Source organism: Echeneis naucrates, chromosome 15 (assembly GCF_900963305.1).
Source record: "Echeneis naucrates chromosome 15, fEcheNa1.1, whole genome shotgun sequence".
Taxonomy (NCBI): Eukaryota; Metazoa; Chordata; class Actinopteri; order Carangiformes; family Echeneidae; genus Echeneis; species Echeneis naucrates.
In genome coordinates, this window is record NC_042525.1 from 12,521,569 (window position 1) to 12,541,220 (window position 19,652).

The window sequence follows — 19,652 nt, forward strand, 5'->3', positions numbered from 1 at the left end:
GCTGTCTGGACTTCCTTATTAAACATCAAACTAATGAAGACATTAGTTTGGAACTACCCTTTGTGTAATATTGTAACCCTTAGTATGCAATGCTAAGAAGCGAAGCCACCTCAGGGTAATTAAGACAACAGGGAGCATACGTGAGCTGTAGGAGCTGAAACTGAGGCAAAATTGAAAGTGTGTGTGTGCATATGCAGGAAAGAGACAGGTATATGTGGTACATAAATATATATATATACATATATTACTGTGGGTAAAATGTGAAAAAGAGAAAGAAAGAGGTTGGTCCATCGAAAGGCGATGAAGGGAATGACAAAAGCATATTATGTTAACTACAAGCCCCAAGTTCCACCTCTTCATATTTCCATAAAAAAACCTTAAACTACACCAAAATGAGCATGTGTTGGCTGATTGCATAGTTTCTAAAAAATTATGTTTTCTGAGTTTGATAGAAAATTCTCCTAAACAAACGTTTTCCACTGAGAGCCGACTGGACCAAATGTCACAGCCATTTACTTGTTCCCACTGCTGCATATTTAGCTCGCATGGCAGACAGACTGCCATTCAGACACACATGCTCATTTTGCGCACACAGAGACACACACTCAGGCATGAAAAAGGAATAATTCCCTCCCATCCCTTTTTCCTCTTCTGATCCTCAGGCTGTTATATGAACGCGAGCAGCCTGAACTGATACGACATAATTATCTGTTACCAGGAAGTTAAATCTGGCATGATCCGGAGACGAAAAAGGGACAGACACCGTCTTCCCTTTCCATTGTGCTGTTTTAGTAAGGGAGAGTAAGAGAAGAGAAATGGCTCTCCAAGTCGCTTTTGAAACAGCGTCCAAAGGTGCGTGATCAAACCACTTCATCAGCTGCAGACATCCATTACTGATGAGCGTCCTCCCCCTCAACTTGTTCAAATTACTTTCTGCCAGAAAAGGCGATGGACAGGCAGAACTGAAAGAAGCTGCTCTGTCTCCAGTCTTTTCGGTCCAGAAGGTATTTTCTCGTCATCCTCCTCCTGGCTCTGCACACGTGTCACATAGAGATAAACGTGATTGTGAACTGCCCCAATATCCACGTAAGCAACAAACATCAACAAGCTCCTTTAGCCTATATTCTATCTGATCTACTGAGTAGCACCACAGCTGGGCCACCATAAGTGAGAGCGCTTTGGACGGAGTGAGAGACTGACTGTCCATCTGGCTCTTCAACTCAACAGGGCATGGTTAAATCTTGAAGTCTGAAGATGAAGAATCATCGTTTTATCATTGAATGTCAACTAACAAACAAATTGAACATAGTGAATTTGAATTTAGATTTTTGTGTCTGGATCTTTGTGGTTCTACAACAGATCCTCTGCCACTGGCTTCTATAGGAAAGGGCCGAGTTTAAAAGGTGCTTGTCCAAATTACATCAGCGCAACATTCAAGGCTTACTCTCAGATGGAAACAGTAGATAATATAAAATACTCAGTATCTATATTTTTAAATGAAAAAAAACAACAAAAAAAAACAACAACATGTAATTCAATGAATTGACTTTGTTCAAATAAAGTTTTGCAGTTTTAAAGGCAGCAAACACTGCCAGTTTAAAACTGCGTTGTAATTTTCCAGCTAAACATTTCCCTCGGCAAAGGGCAAGAAAAGAAAACCAGGCTTTCCTTGTCAAATATAATCTGTCAATGAAACTAAACAAAATCTGCTGTAAATGTCATTTATGTAGTTCCCACTAGGATGTTTTGAAAGCTCATAAAACCATCTATAAAACAGAAAGAGGGCTGTTATTCTGGCCCGTGGAGCAGGGCTGGACGGGGCAGCGAGCGCTGTCACTGTTTTTGCGTGATCTTTGGCAGGGAGAGCGCACCAGACGAGAGCAGACCACGAACCATCTGTCCCCTCGTGAGCTCCCCCCCCCCCCCCCCCAACGTCTCCACACAGACACACACATGCAGACAGTCAGACGCAGTCACGAAACATACACACAAGCCCAAACTTCAGCTGAACACACAGCCGCGGAGATGGCACGGGGAAATGTGTTCAAATAGGGTGGCGATATTTTAATCTCCATGATCACCATCTGACATGAGGCCAATCGGACCAAATGCTCCATGCACATATGGGGGGTATCAGAGAGGAGGAGATGAGACCATGAAAGATGAGAAAGGAGAGAAGTATTGTGAGGAAGCAAGGGAGTGAGGGATAATTCACTTGCTGTTTATCCAGAGTCCGACATGCTCACCAGTAAACCTGCAGAACTTCATTTACACTTCTTAAATGTGTGTATTCTGGGCCACTAACACAGAGGTTATTACACATTACAGTCTCCTATAGTGGAGTAATAGTTTTTCAAATCCTGGCAATTCCACTTGGCAAACAGAGGACTATTAGATTCTGAAACAACCAGCTGCCCCTCCCCAGGCCCCATAAAGTAATTGGCTGTTGAAGGCCTAAATCCATAATAGTGCTCCCCAAACATTACAAGACCGGCAAAGGGAGTGCTGGGAGTAAAGAAATTCACCTGTGTTTCATTGCCAAGAAATGGTCAATGTCACCCTGGTGCGACTGCAGTAATTCTTTTTAAAAAATAATATAACTGCTTTTTGGCTTAGTGGGCTGGTGACAAACATGGCCCTCAGTCCACGAGGTCATGGGAGGTTAATGGGCCAACTGGGTCAAACGTGGCCTGAAGTAGTATATTTATCAATATATTATTCAGAATATTTATGGGTAAAGAGAAGAGGAATGATCAATGTCTCAGTTTAGAGCAAACAATTTAAATTAATAACACCAGCAGATGTCATCGCAACAATCCTCGTCAGAACACCTCAAGGGGAATGGCCCCCAAATTTACAAAATGTGATTCTCTAAAAAGGGAAAAGAGGAGAATAATAATAAAATAATAAAATAAAATAATAAAAAAAACCTTTCTGTGTTGCTATCTGCCTTTGTAACGCAGTCTATGCTTATGAGCGGTGTCTCTCTATCAATTGTGCTGTGTTTAGCACAGGACATGACAGATGGAAATCAATACAGAGAGAGGAGCGCCACGATTCTGAATGTCTCTGTCCTCTTCTTCTCCTCTCTCCTTTCTGTGCAACACTGCAATATAAATGCGATCCACTGGCATGTATTATTACGGTAACCTTTACACTGCTTGGCTGCAAATGCACGAAAGGATATGTTAAATAGTTAGAGCATCATGCAAGTCAACAGTTTGTTTACTTCAAGACCTTGCTGCCTCCACCCCCACACCCCCCGCCCACATACTAAAACTTTATGGATCCCCATCATTATCATGCATGGCAGGTCTATAAACTGTCAGATCAAACGTTGGGTTAACAGTTTCCTCTATAAAAATGGTGAACTACTACAATTATAATAAAATCTGGTCACACAATGTTTAACAAAAACAAGCTGGTTCTTAATAGAATGACGATAAAGGTATAATTTCATCTCTAAGCGCACTCCGGTGTGTTAGTGTAACTGTAATGCAGACATGCAAAACGTCGCTTACTGTATGTGGTTAGACCAATGGAGGAGTGCGAGAATATGGGAATAAAAATTGCTTGATTTGTTGTCATGAAATCGATTTCATATGTTTGGGCCAAATCTAAGCTGCTGCTGCAGCCACTTCATAAATAAGTGCAAATACTGGAGGCAAGGAACAACAGCAAGCATTGTTCTGTCCATAATACAAAAATCTATCTACCAGCATCCATTATGGCCACTAATCAACACATAATATCTTGTTGAGTCTGTACAAAGTCTCGAGCAGAAGAACAACACTTTTTCTTGGCAACAAGAAAAGACTCAGCGCTTCATTTATTCCTTTAATGCATCAGACGCAATAAGTCAGATGTCTGGGTGAGAACTTGATGATATACTGCGGTTTGCATATGACAGTGTAACTGTCAGAGGAGGTAAAATGCAACAAGGGGTAAATGACTGCTGGCAGTTTGGGACACAGTCTATTGTCTGCAAGACAGACAAATTTTTTATCATGGGTGGCAGCACTTTTACTTTAGACCAGAGTTAGCACAGTAGCACTAAAATCTGTGACTGACATCCTTGTGAGGCCTCCCTGCCCCCACACTGCATGAGGGGTGGGTTTGCTGACCCTCTCTGAACCCCCCCCCATGTTCGTACATCCATCCATCACACACAGCCACAGCTGGCTGCTCACCAAGGCTGCTGCATGTGTGCTATCACATTAGAACAACATGTTTATAGTGAGCAGTCTTCAGCAGATATATTACGTGGTGTAATTCACTCTGTGCAAAGCAACCTGGGTAAAAATACACACACTCATTTTGCCTGCTATGACACACATGCATGCTCCAGCAGCTACGGTAGCGTCAAGGTCGCAGCTGAGCAAGGAGACTAATGACCTATAATAGGACCCACCTTGACTGATGGCTAGAGAAACTGAAACAAACAGACACACAAAGTGCTCCGTTTCCTGCAACTCAGCATCATTCTCTATCTGTTCACCTCAGGTGCAGTCTGATCTGACATTAATTTTACCTCTCACTCAATCTCATCTCACCGCTCGCTCTCTCTCTTACTGTAGGCTACTTGGGTGTTTCTGATTTAGAGTCATCCATGATCTTCTCTGGCCAGCAGATTATTCTGGATTAAGAAATTGAGAAATTGATTTGAGACGTGGTTTGGATGTATGTTGATGACCTGAAGGTAACATTCCTATTGAAATGAATGCATGTTCCCAGACCACAGTAAGAGGAGACATATATTTCAATAGCAGATTAAGGAAATTGTACGTTCCCATAAGGACACTTGAAGGCTATGATGGCGTCAGCAACAACACAAATGATCAAGGCACAGTTGTATACCCTCTACCCCCGACACGCAGGTCACCTTGAAGTGTGTCCTGTATTCAGAGAGGTGTAGCTGTAAAGATTCAAGCACAGACAGAAGCATACAGAAACCATAGCCACACTGCATAAACACACATAAAATACACACACACACGTCTTTATATTTGTAGCCTTTGTCTGACCACAGTGGCGTGTGGACATTGAATTTAACATATTATAATGTGATATCTGATGCTCTGGCAGTAATGTCATATAGTTCACAATTACAAAACGTTACAGATCAATATGATCTTAGAGGCCTTTAAATCAATTCTAAGATAATTCAAGCCATAATACATATCTAAAATTTACGACTTGAATGATACCAAGCGGAGCTTTATGTGCTGCTGTCTACTCTTTGTCATTTCTGCTTAGTTCCACCACTTCTTCTAATTGGACACTTCAGCAAATTGGGTGCTTGTATGTGTGTGTGTGTGTGTGTGTGTGTGTGTGTGTGTGTGTGTGTGGCTGATGCGATCAGACGGAAGGTCCCAGAAAAGTTAAAAGTGCACCGTTGGTGTCAAGATGGCTGACAAACAGCTGACGGCACCCCAACCAGCAAAACACACACATCCACGTGCAAACGTGGACACACACGGTGACATCGACCTAGTCAGCAGCAGCACCAACAACAATCTGACTCACTGTTGCTGCGTCGTCTCAGCGCATCAGTTCAAGCTTTCATACTGACAGTTTGCAAAGTGTGCAATTAAACAGAACTTCATACAGACGCAGATGTAGAGTGGACATGTTAATACTTGATGGAAATTTATTGTCACTTTTAGCACTGTATTTCTTCAATACAGACCTAAAACTAATGATAACTTTCAATATTGCTGAATAATTTAATGATCTTTTAAGGCTAGATGGGTGTAACTGCACTTTTTCCATCATGAAAAAATATTAAACAGCAAAATCACTACACACAACCCACACAGACAAATAAAACAAATCTGAAAAACTGACCTTGATGAAAAAAAATTATATTTAGTGTGGCTCATTTACATCTGGCCAATTGATGAATTCTTCAATTTTCTATAATAAAACCTGAATAAATAAAACCAGCAAATTACTAAGTGACTAACAGTTGATCAAATTTCAGAGATATCTGTGATTCATTTTCTGTCAAAGGACTAATCAATTAATCGGCTAATTGCTTCAGCGTAACTGCTAGACCAGCATATTGATAAATAGTTTCAATTATAATTCACAAAAGGTGACACGTGGTAACAAACAACCCTGAGGCAGGGTTCTTTTTTCAACATGTTGGCCGTTGGTGAATGTGGCTGAAACCAAACAGTGAGAGAGAAAAGCACCAGAAGAAGAATAATGTTGGTGATGAAGATATAATTTGTTAGCTATCTGTTCTGTGATTTTTCTGGTGCATAAAAATGATTAATCACACAGGGGATAAGAGACAGAACCATGACTCAGTCTTGTATGGGAACGACTGTGTGAGGAGATGGCCGATGCAGGGAAGATTAAGTTTCACTGCCATCATTGGTATAACAAAAGTCATCTCTCCTTCTCGATGCTTAACCAGTTACAATATTTCACCAGCAACTGATTTCATTTAAGTAACATGTAATCAGAACACAGCGCACATTTCCATTTGGAGATAATAATTATATTTATTATCATAGAAAAACATTTCTAGGTAAATTTTCCTAAACCCAAAGGTGACATAAAGATGTCTTATCCACCTGTTATCAGTTCAGCAATAATTCCTTACAAGAGAGAAAGTGAAACTTAATTTTATAGCAATTGATCAAATCTATTCATGATAGCTTGAAGGCGGTAATCTCTTTATACCTCAAAACTCACTTTCCTCTCATCCTCTCACTTCCTTTCCTCTCGTATTTTTGCCCTTGCTCTACAGAATTCGTGATGTATTTCCAGCAAGAGCAGTGGACTCTGAGGGCACCTAGAGCAAGATCACAGCATCAGTCCTGATTTCCTGCTCTTCCCTCAGGCTAATCTCATATCACAACATGTACAGACTGGTATCCCCAGTCCTTGATCGTAATGAAAATGTTATGCTTGCTTGCTTGGAGAGGAATGGGTTCAAAAGGCCCTTTAAAATTGTGAAACAGAAAATGAACACCGATGGTAATTCTGCCAAGACCTCACACAAATTTGTGTTTGAATCGCACAAGAAGTGTTAATTTCCAACCATGGCAGGAAACCTCTCTGACCTTTCTTACAGCAAGTCGGTGGTAAACCATGCTGTGGTATATAATTTTCAGTAGGGAGGGACTTGATTGGGATGATAAAATATACTCCCATCCAACAATATGCAGTGTGCGCTTCCTGATGAAGTGCAAACGTGTTCGGCAAAGCTGCTTCTGAATAATTCAGTATCATATGATAAGTAGGCAACATTATTTGCTACAGTTCTGGCTGTTCACACAACTATGAACAAAAACAAAAGAAATGCAGCCAAAGCATCTCTGTGTGTTTCTGATTGTAATGCTCCGCTGTCTAAAGGTCTATTTGTACGGCGATGTGACACACAACCATCGAAGAATACCAATCCTACCTTGGAGCTACAATCAACCTTTCTCCATCAGTCGGCATCGTACTGGATTACAGCATTCTGCACAACCGTGTTTTAAAAGTCGTACACTACTGCCAACCCGATGACAAAATGTATCATTTCAGTTCTTGTTTTAGCTCAAACTCCTTGACAGTACACTTAAAGCCGCGCATACACTGTGAGCACGCAGAGTTTCAATGGTAAGCTTACAATGCAATTGAAAAAGAATTCAACCCCCACACACTTAAATTCGCTCCTTTAAGGTGCAGTGGAAGCTTCGCTTCGGGGCGAAAAGCAAAAATAAAGGCTGTATGTTGTGACAAAGTGGCATTAACACTCCCCGTTGTAATGGAGCGTATTAGCCGGACATCGTGGGAGCTTTACTGTGCTTCAAAGGGTAACATTTCAGAAAAGAGCGTAGCAGCGTAAACCTTTACAAGGAAAAGAGCAAAAAGATGGAGCCATGATGAGAAGGACGGAGGAAGTCTGGACAGGCAGAGGCGGGTATCCATATTTGGGATAGATGGGTGGGTATACCCCCCCCCTCCCCAAGGGAACCCAGAATACAGACCTCCACCCACTGACGCCTCCTCCTGCTTCCACCCACCAACCCCCCCTTTCCTTCTGCCTCTCTGTCCTTTCTTCTCCCTCCCCCCATGTGGGAGAGCTGACTGTGAAGAGGTGTGATTACCATCGATCTGTCCTAACACAGCCCATTTCCTCAGCTCCTGAGCCTCTGAACTCCAGTCTGCATGGCAGGGCTGCCACAAGGCCAGGACCACATGATCCTGCCCTTGCCCGGGGACAGAGGGTGTAAATGTGAGAACCCTAGTTGATGAACTCACAGCTGTTGACAAAGATAGTAAATACAGTCTGAAATATGATTTTAAGCAAATGTGGCTTGCAAATGCTGACTTTGTTCGTTTCGTGTTTGTCTGCTGCTTTGCCAGGCGTTTGGAGGCGCTGAATCGAGCCAGATGACGAAATTGATGACTGCGTGATTCTAGTTAGTGCTGCATGTGATGGTGGTGTGGCAGGTGGTTAAGCGGAGGACAGGGAGACGCGTGTTGTTGGAGGTGGAGGGAAGCAAAAGAAAGTAATTATCAAGCCACGCAGACGTGAGTCCCAAGGGTCAGCAGAGGGGGGTGTGTCTGTACGTTTGTGCCCGTGTGTGTGTGTTTGTGTGAAAAAGGCAGAAAGCACAAACTCAATAGGACAAGCTTTATCTGTGGATGTATGAGGAGCACCTGCCATATATATGCATAAATTTCCACACACACACACACACACATTTGGCACATTTAAGAGCCTGATGGATGAGGTCTGGCATTGATGCACAGTAGGGGATTAAAAAGTGTGATGTAGAAGTGGAATTATTGTCTCCATCTCAACACAGACACACACACTGCTGCATCAAATGTGTCTGACCTAAAGACATAAAGACAGACCTTTGAAAACAAAACAAACAAACAAACAAACAAAAAAAAAATACACAGAAGGGTAAGATGACAAAATCCTTTTAAAGCACAATTAAACATTACACTAACACGAGATGAAAGAGAGGGAGAGCTAATCATTCACTGTCGGTTTATACGTGTTTGAGTGCAGCACACTCTCCTCCCAGCTTCCTATTATTCTCTCTTCTCTCCAAATCTTCTCCACCTGCCCCCACTTGGCCTCGCTTCCTCTCCCTCTGTCCTCGCCTCATCAAGTCTCCAATTCCTTATCTCCAATGCGCCTGTCTTCAGCCCCCCCCCACACACACACACACACATCAGCCAGCCCTGTAATCACATCATTAAACAGCATTACTGTATCTGTAACTATGTGTGAATAATCTCACAGTGAACTGCACTTGCTGTGTTAAACTCCTCTTCTGTCTCACCCCTGAGCGTCACAGGTGAGTCGGTCCTACTTCAATGAGTTGAATGATGGGGAGTCAAGTCTATGGTGGATTCGTTCACAAAGGAGGGAGGTCCGGCAGTTTTGGCAATGAATGGTGTTGTCAGAGATGATTCTTTTCTACAGCTGCTCCTGTGAATCTTATTATCTGCTCATTTGGCTGCTTAATGTGTTGGCGTCACCCTTGGACAATATTGCACATCTCCACCAGTCATCTGGTGGCTCTGCCTATTTATCCAGCCTACATTATGACCAGAGGACCTAACTAGGGAAACAGGACTGGAGATCATTGGGTTGGATTGGATTATACCACTAGCACTGGTTTACATAATTAGATATCCTTTATGTAGCCACAAGCTGCACAGAGAGTATAGCCTGCTTACATTCGGGCTACAACTATTATTTTTAAATGGTGCGTTAAAACAGCTTGCACAGTCGTCACAGTGCAAAAGTGAGCATGTGATTCATTTACACGCAGGCAAATGACAAACCTGTGTGCGTTTGTATCAGAGGAATTTTGTCATTTCTGGTTTCATATCTGGAGGTTCTCTGACAATCTGATAAATTACATGCTGCAAACTCATGTATAGAAATATAATAGTTCCACATGCATTAGGAGGGCCCATCAGAGAGAGGAGGAAGGAGGAAGAGGCAGAAGGCTGCACATGCACTGGAAGGGCGGCGAGAAAGACGCCACTCACCTTCAAATGACCTTTAGGCTTACGATCATGCTCCCTCTTTTCTCTCTCTCTCCCTCTCTCTGCCTGCCTCTCTAATTCTTTCCATTTCTCCTTATCACTTACTCACTCCCTTTTTCTCTCCCTTACACACACACACACGCACACACACACACACGCACACACATGCACACACTCTCCATATATTAGTCCTTATCTTCCTTCTAGCTCTCACCCTTCTTCTCGCTTTAATGTGCACATACTTAATCAGTTCTCAGGCAACTGAAAGTAGAGCATCAAAATTTAGTGTTGAACACGATCTAAATGACCTGATGCACAAAAGAAGGAAAGCAACGGTCAGATGTGCCTGACTGGGAACCACAACGAGACAAAATGGATTTTTTTTTTACCCTTTTCCTCGTCGTAGGACAAACAAATCCCCACATGCACTGGTTTTCAGTAACAAAGTCTCCATAAGAAGTCCCCCCCCCACACACACACACACACACACCATACCACCCACAACAGCATTCTCAGAGAGGACCCTCAAAGTGGTGGATCAATAATTAGAGCAATCCTTATTACACACTCATTTCCCTTTAGAGACTGACGCTAACCTAGAATGATAGCATACGGTAGAGCTCGTCTCCTATTGGATGATCCTGCACGTTTGTGACCGTGTGAAATACGAGACTGGTGATAAAAAACTGACAATACAATTTATAATGTGAGTAAAGGGATGCTATACAATCGCAAAGAAAAGAGTGGAGGAAATATTCTAGGATTTTATCTCATATCTCACATCTTGGGTGTTGTGTTACCAAAAAAAACAAAAAAAACAAAAAAAACAACCATCGTCAGTTTCAGTGGAGTAGAGTATGTTCACTACTCATGGCATTCTGTATTAGAGTGCAAATCACAAGATGACAATTTACTTGACAAGTTAACAGTGACTTCCCTTTAATTCAAATAACCAAACACGTGAATCACTTCTGCAATCTTGGACTAACACAGTCAATCGAGTGAATCGTGTGAAGTGAAGTGGACTATGATTTCAGAAAAAGATTTGTGAATTGTTTAAATTTAAACTTGCCAACAGCGACTGTGTTCAAATTGAATCTGTAATACTCCCACTTAAGTCATAAAAAAATAATATATGCTACATCAGCTGTCAAAGTTTTCATGAACAGAAGCGTGGCAGCCTCACTCTCTAACTGACCAATTGGGGGCCATCTTGATGGCCGAAACATTTTGTAATATTGGGAGGCCATCACAATGCCAATGCAATTAGCTGAGACATGCATGAGTGCTGAATTCATTAACCTCCATCTTTTATGGAGTACTGAGGAGGGGAGGAGGTGTAGCAGTAGGCAGGGGGAGGAGGTGTGAAACAACATGTGTGCCGGCTTTGTTTCAGACATACCAGAAATCGCGTGGCGAGAAATGAATGAAATGTGAAAGAAATGGGAAAAAAAAAATAAAAAAACACTGAAAAATAGGCAGCAAACACATTGAAATACAAAATGGTATTATGTTTCCTCCCTTAATATCTGCCTCAAGCCTGATGACTCTTTTCCCAATGGTGTATTTTCCCTCTTAGGACCGGACAGACTCTCGCCTTGCCACTGTTGCCATGGGCTTGTTCTAAAGGCAGCACAGGGATAAAATCCAATTTCTACTCAGCCACTCGCTTTCCAGCACTCATTTCAAAGTCTTGCTTTAGATCCACTGCTCTGATCTTGATTCAGACCTCCTAATAAACCCTCTGATAAGCAGGATGTACTGACCTTTAAAGACTTCAATGAAATGGATTTTTACAAATTTCACAAATGCAGCCCAAATGTAAAGATGTTTTTATTTTTCCAGTGCTTATACTTGTGAAAAATACCACAATATTGGATTGGACAACACATAGTTACGGCCAAGGTTCACAAAAGCAGCAGAGAATTTCTTTGGAGAAAAACCACGAATGAGACTATAGGAAAGCTAGCACATGGCCCACATAAGCCCTGTGAGAAACAATAGGTACTGTACTAATGCACGGTCTGTGTGCTGGAATGTAAAATTAGGACACAGCAGCAGGAAACCTGCTTAGTTCTCTCTTAGGGAATCCATTGGGGCCTCCTAGCTCTAGATAATTTCATTAGAAGTGAAGCAGTTTGGTGAATTTATGTAACTGTGTAACAGGGATTTCCCATTCAGATGGCCACTGTGGCTACAAAGCTTCCACTTGACTTTTTCTCACAATCCTCTCAAACACACTCAGGAGTATTAATGCGTTAAACAACAGCCAAACAAAAACACAGATGCAAAGAGATGCTCTCTGTATTCAGTCTCTTAGGTCAATGTCAACCATGTTTCCCGGGGTGCTAAAAGTATGAACTCCATCTCCCTCTGTGGTGTTTTCCTGTTGCTGACACAAACACACACACACACATAGTACAATAAGTTGTTGGGCATCTGTGGCAGAGATTCCTCCCCAGACATCCAGGACACCATTACGCCAACACTGTCTGATAACGTCTGATAAAAGCAGCAGGCCTCATGTCCAACCATTTCTCAGCTCTTTCACGTGCAATCCGTTGATGCCAGTTTTTCAGGAAGTGTCCCAATTCAAAGTGTTAAATCGATGCACCACATACACATTGTGGAACGATGTCCAAGGCAAGTGTACAACTTTCCAACAACCCCAAAACACACAAACATGGCATTTCAGAGATGGGAAAATCCGTGATGGGCGACTATAGCTTTGAAGGATCGTGTGCCCTGCATCAAAGTTTCTTATTACAAATGTCATTCAATCGCCATTCCAACACACTTCAAAGACGTCCAGATTGGCCTCTGCCACCTACAATGCAACACAAAATATTCAAGAACAGAAGAACTAAACCCGACTAATGATCATACAGTGGTTAAAAATGTATTCACATTACTGATAAATCTGAAGGTGACAGCATTGTCTCCGTTTTGTATTGCACTCATACTGGTTCATGAAATTTGCACCAGTGGGAAGATGCCACCCTACTTTCATAAGTGTTTTATCTCTGCTTTACCTAAATATAGTGTTTGTTGAGCTCTGGAAGGAGTGACTCAAAGCAGTTTGTTGCACAAACCTGCACCAAAACCACCATATCAGTTTACAACCGTAGCAACAAAGCAGTCAGAACAGTCAGAAGTCATTGTGCACTTTATCACAATTATTCACTTTTTTTTTTTTTTTTTAAACTCTGGATGTCTGTCAGTTCATCTTCTCTCTGTGACCGAAATATCTTAACAGCATCGCTCTCACTTTTTTGTCATGAGTGTCTGTAACGCTGACATTCTGAGTCAGTCTGTTTCTGTGTATCATGGGCAGCGTGAAAAGAGCCACAGACTGGAGTAAACAGTGGGTAAAAACTGAGGCAAGCCAGGCGAATGAAGACAGGAGGGAAGAATACACTGTTCAATGGAATTTGAGCAAACAACAGCTGACAAACAAATTAACTTTAAAAGTAAAATGTAGTGTCTATGGTGTAGTATTAATACATAGGAGCATGAGCCAAACATCAGCCGAAATGCGAGGCAACAAAGACCAAGAAAACCAAAAGGAAAAATGGAGTGAAAGAGAGAGAAAGGAGGGAAGGCTGGATAAGTGTGAGGACAGAGGAAAGGACGTGGGGCAGGGAAGTGAAAGCTTATTATACTCATGGATGGGAGTGCGCACACATTCAGTCAATACAACCCTCTCCTCACCTGCTCTGCTCCCCCCCCACCCTTTGAAACATGAACCTTCATTGGGACTATAAAACTGCCTATACAGATCGACGTCCGGAACACAAACTTTTCACGTGCGCAAAAGCACAGAAGGAAGGAAAGAGTGATGTCTGCTTAGATTTAAAATATAAAGCCTATGTACAGCAGCAGAGCTCTAAATTCTTTTGACCTTTTGAGTCTTTTTGTTTCTCTTTTGGTCTAGATTTATCCATGATAGCTTGATTCTTGTTTATGCTAAGGTCAAATAACATCGCCAGCAGCATAATTCAAAACCAGGCACCCATGGGCTCAAAGTACAGTAAATGTCATTGTTATTGAATAGATCTCTCACGGTCAAATCTACTCACATTCAATATGCAGATTGCAATGAGTGTGTTCTCCTCCAAAAATGAAGAGTTATTGTTACTACTTTAATACATAATGTAAAGATGAATAGACCAAAAGTAAAACTTCGTGTTTGTTGCTGTCCATCAGTTGTGGTTTTTGTGTCACCGTCCTGTCAAAAATGAATAGCTGACATCTAAGAGTGGGAAAGGAGGGAGAACCACGTGCATTTCAGTTCCTTCTCCATCATATGAAAAGCTCTGTCATCAATAAATTAGTCGTGTATGCATTATACATGGCTGTCTGTGCATCCAAGAATGCACACAGACACACAGACATGCACAAGCCACAAAAACCCACAAATGCGCTCACATACATGTCTTAGACCATGGCCAAGTAAAGAGAGAGTGAGAGGTGCTGTTAGGTTTTTTGGTATTATTCGCCATTTAACGCAAATGTGCCCCTCAACTCACACTGCTCATGTTATTAGTAATAAAAACTAAAAAAAATTTAAAAAAAAAAAAAAAAAAAGGCAACATATTATAATTCGTGCAGGACGATCCCAACAAATGTTCACCTCACTGACGGAAGACCTTTGTGACATAGATCTGCGAAATCAAGACAAAAGCATCCAAACATTCAGTAAAACATCCAAAGAGTCAAAATGCACAATGTGTCCATCTGCAGTGTTCACCTCATCCAGAGACTGATGGCTGAAATCATCACACACAACAAGGATCACGTGTACAAAAACACACACGAACATATGCAAACATGCACATCACGTGCACATCAACAATAAACACACCTACATCTCCACACAGACACTGTTCACGGTTGATGTGGTACAAAATGCAGCTGGACCAGAATCTCCACGTGCTTGGATTTACATTCAGATGGTAGGATGTGCTGAACACATGTGGAAGAGGTGGCAACCTCCAAGCACATTTCATCTAGGTAGTCAGGGTGAGATGTAGAAATGTGCGCACACGCACGCACACACACACACACACACACACACACAGAGAGTCACGCTCCAATGATGCTAGCAGAGTGGAGCAGATGAAGCCACCAGCCAAGCCAGCCAGCCCTCGCCTGTTACCTTTCTCTTTTGTTCCCGGGACGTTGCTCTCCTGCTCTTCCTCCGCTTCTCCTTCTCGTCCTCTATTGCATTCACATCCACTTCCCCCCGATTCTTCTTCAATTGGGAGGCCGCGTGAGCCATGATAGGTAATGTAAAAAAAAAATGTAGACCACCACACACTACACACGCGTGCCTCACCTGAAATCCCAGAGAAGTTCAGGGGCTATAGTTCACAAAACCGGGATCTCAGAGGAAAAAATCGGGGTAGAAAAGGAAAGGGGGGGAAAGGGAAGAAAAATGCCCTCCTTGAAAAGGAGAATGGAGAAGAGTAGGGTTTCTTTAATGTTTGTATGTATATCCTGTATGTCCTTTCTTTAGGTTGTTGCTCTGGTCTGCTCTGCTTTTTCCCTCTGTCTCTCTCTCTCTTTTTTCTTTTAAAGTGATGGAAATATGGGAGAGGAGAGGCAGCGGCTTCTCCTTGTCTCCTCTTCCTCCTCCAGCTTCTCGTGTGTCATCCACTGGCAGTGTGAGAGGAGCTTGCCCAGGAGAGGTGAGGACAAACCGGATGAAGAGGAAAGAGGCACGAGCATCACCAGCACAGAGGTGGAGGGAGGGTGGAGAGAGAGAGAGAGAGAGAGAGAGTGGAGGTGGAGGGAGGGAAAGAGGGTGCGAGGGGAATGGTAACCATGGAAACCACGCTGTATCGGTCCGTCCTCTTAAATGTTTCAATCTTTCTTTTCTTTTTGCTGATTTGCTTCACCTGGTGCTCCACCATGCAGATGTATATATGTGTGTGTGTGTGTGTGTGTGTGTGAGAGTGAGTGAGTGAGTGAGTGAGTGAGTGAGTGAGTGAGTGTGAGAGAGAGAGAGAGATACAGTGTGAGGAAGCAATAAATGTGTGTGAGTGGATGTCAGCGGATGAATGAAGATACACCCCCACCTATCTACTGTCACACACACATACGGGCACACACTGCTAGCTGGAGGTGGCCAAGTATGAAAAAGGGAAGAACATGTAAAGGACACAGGTGAAGGCAAGCAGGGAGAAGGACACACCACACACACACACACAAACTAAACTGATGTCGTTCAACAATCAGTTTCATATATTTACATGCCCATACCTGAAAATGAAATGAACAAGTCAGTGAAACAACAAATGATAAATGATTTTATAAATTAGTTAATGAATGATTGAATGACAAATAAAAAAAAAAACTGAAAAATACTTTTCCAGTTCAGAAACACATTTGGAGTATCCAGTGCTGTGTCTCCCTAATCACAGACCGGTCATCTCATCATCTAGGTTCATTCACATCACGATGGAGAGGTCAAACAAGACCAAGGGAGCTTTTGTTTCATCAAATCACTTGGGTCTTTGTTGAAAACAGAAAGGCGGAGGAGGAGGAGAGAGGAAAGAGAATCTACACAGAAAGTGAGAGAGGAGAACACAATAAAAGAACCTGTTTGGTTTTCTGTAACTAAAGAAGTGAGAAAAGAGATGAAAAAAAAACAAAAAACAGACATCTTATTTATGATGTCCTTCACATCGGCCGTGCTCACGTCAGATGTGGAAGCAGGAGACAGACACAGCATGCAGCGGCCATCTTTGTGTTCCTTTCCCTGCCTGCCTGCGTGTCAGAGGCACCTATGAGCCTGGCTGGGTCCTGTTGATACTGAGAGGCTGCCTCGTCACATGCCTGTCAGCTTCTTACAATATCTACTGAATACGGTCATGGCTTTCACTTTACATATGGACTAAATAGGAACCATATGGAGTAAAGGTGAAAATGAGAGAAGAGATGATCAGCCACTGCTGCAGGAGAAAGAACAACCCTCAGGGGACACATGACAGGTTTAGCCGGTGGACACCAGTCATGTAATCATATGAGCGTGAAATTCCCCTTTTCTCTTCCTCAAATATATTCATCCTCTCTGCTTCATTTTTCTATCTTTTCAACCACAAACACCAGCCATCAGCATAAGGGGGGGATGAGGCTGACTTACAGCCCCTATCATGCATCAGGGGGTGTCACATTATGCCAAATTATCATGTGGTTGCTAGGCGAGGGCCAATCATGTGGCTCTGGGGAAGACAGGACGGATGGATAAGGAGCGTGGAGAGGTAAGAAGAGGGGCTGGGGAGCAGGGGGTGGGTGTATGTGCACAAGAGTATGTGTATGCATTGAGAGGACGGGGCATATGGGCACATGTTAAACAAAGCGCTCTCCTCTGCCCATCAGGAGACATTCAAACAGGACTCATAATAAATCAAGAGCAACAGAAATCTTCTGAACTAGAAGAAAAAATACTGCGAGGCGAATGCACGAAAACCTACAACACTGTGCAAGAAAGCATGTAGTAGCTGCCAGTTCTAATGGCTTTTTAACTAGTCATTCATTGATAAAGTCCATTCACACTACGATGGCCAAAAGAAGACTGAAACCTCCGGCAGCCACGGTAAAAGCCACTGCCAAGGTGCCCTATATTTCAAACAGCAGAATTTTGTAGGCAAAGAAAAATCGCGGCTACTACAATAGAGCGGAGTTGGCTGGTGGCCGGTGAACTCTAGAAGTGGATGATTGCTGGATTATTTCCACCATTTTCCAGGCACGGTGCCACAGAGACTGCCACAGTGAAACAACCATCGATGGACTGATAAAATACACAAGAAAGCAGTGAAACACTCCCTTAATTCAGTGGATTATCAGAATGGTTATCATTATTTACTAGACGGTATTATTAGAATTGAATCAAGCAGTCGTAATCAAACAAAATAATCGAACAATCAAAATAACAGTAATACTCTAGTTAGTCAACAAAAATAATTTATCAACATATACCAACTATAAATTAATGTGCAATTTTTTATAGCAAATTTTTTTTTTGGACTATTTTCCAACATTTTATTAACAATCCACCCCTGATAACAATTAATCAATAAATTCAAAGCAACAATGAAAATAATTGCAGTAGCGGTGGTGGTGGTGCCCGCACTGGGTTGATGGGATGCTGAATTCATTGGTGAAGTCTCGGGATTAAGATCAGGGCTTCCAAAATGTTTAAATTGAAGTATTGTAAAAATGTCAGAGTGAAAAACGCAAGGTCAGAAGCCAAACTTTGTAAATCCTCTTCAAAAGGCCCCTGAGACCATGTTGTTTGGGTCAGTCTCTGTTCTGAGTTTCAACTCCCCCTGGTGCCATATGACCAATCACAGCATCAGTGTCGTTGGCCTTTGTGACCTCTGTGGTGTGTTCCGCACACACTGACAAAAATCAGACAGCATCTGGAACAAACAGGTCACTGTGAGGTTACAGCTCATGTGTAATAAGCTTTCACCTGAATTGAACTGCCCTTTTATTGTTATTAGTTTATGTTACACAGAAGCTCCTGTCACCTAAACATTGCTTCCCTGGGGTCATTGCGCATCCCCACTTGCATTCTGCATGCACAAGCACAATCACTGTGCTGCAGGGACTGTCAAAAACAGTGCCGTCAAGTCAAACAATGTATAACGTGTTCTAAATTTCTGAGTGAGAAATAAATACAAGTTTGGGGTCATCTGCGGTCCAGCCGGATATAACTTTTTCTTTGTAGTCTGCTGCCCTCTAGTGCTCAACAGTAACAACTGTCCACTAAGAAAAGGAATTTGCCAAAAATTAGCAATGCAAATTTGCCAATTAAAACCAAACAGCTATTAAACAGAATGAAATGTATTTTTACCCTACTTAAGTTTTTTCTTTTGCATCTCAGCTTAACAGCTTCACTCTCGAACACCAGATGTCTATGAAACTTCAGCTCCATCTCACAGAAAAGAGTGTGTACCGGCATTCCCAGATATTTTCAAACTATTGTGAACCTCTTCATTTCTCCTCTACTCTGCCCTCCATGTGTGAACATATCTTTGTCTGCTCTGATTGGACTGGAAATGCCTTCAGGTAAAATAGAGAGAAGTATCAAAGGTGCAAGGTCAAATGGCATGCAGTTAGACTGTCAGGAAACAGATCTCCCGACCCGGAATCGAACCCTAATCCTCCTTCACTTGGTTTAGGGGCTTAAGCATCGACATGAGAAGGTGAGACGAGGAGGTGGTGTTTGAGAGAGGGAATTGACTTTCATATAAATCAGAATAACAAGTGTTCAATATCAGATCACAACGTGCATCATTTTCTAAAAAAAAAAAAAAAAAAAGTTCCAACCCATTCAGGCCCTGCAGAACAGAAAACACTTAAAGCAAATTAAATATCAATTAATTCGAGTATCAATTCATATTCAAATTCACTGTAGCTCTGTCAGCCACTTAGAACCAGAAAATGTCAAGTGTTGAAGGATGTTTGCAGCCTGGACATTTAGGGGACATTAGCTGTCAAAATAAACAATTGTTGTGTTTGTGTGTCCCACTCTGGCCTGAGCGAACACACAAACTGGGTCGCCCACGCACATTTATTTGTCCCCCTTAACATCCCCTTTGTTCCTCCACTCTGTCATCTAAATT

At 42.3% G+C, this 19,652-nt stretch overlaps 1 protein-coding gene across 1 annotated transcript in view; it reads right to left on the bottom strand.

The window, feature by feature from the left end:
• LOC115055297 (ankyrin-3-like) overlaps positions 1-15,298 on the bottom strand; it is an 83,534-nt gene extending 68,236 nt beyond the window's left edge. Inside the window, exon 1 of the mRNA XM_029521002.1 lies at positions 15,176-15,298. Coding sequence (XP_029376862.1) covers positions 15,176-15,298 — 123 coding nt within the window. The remainder of the gene's footprint in view (positions 1-15,175) is intronic.
• Between the last annotated feature and the right edge of the window lie 4,354 nt (positions 15,299-19,652).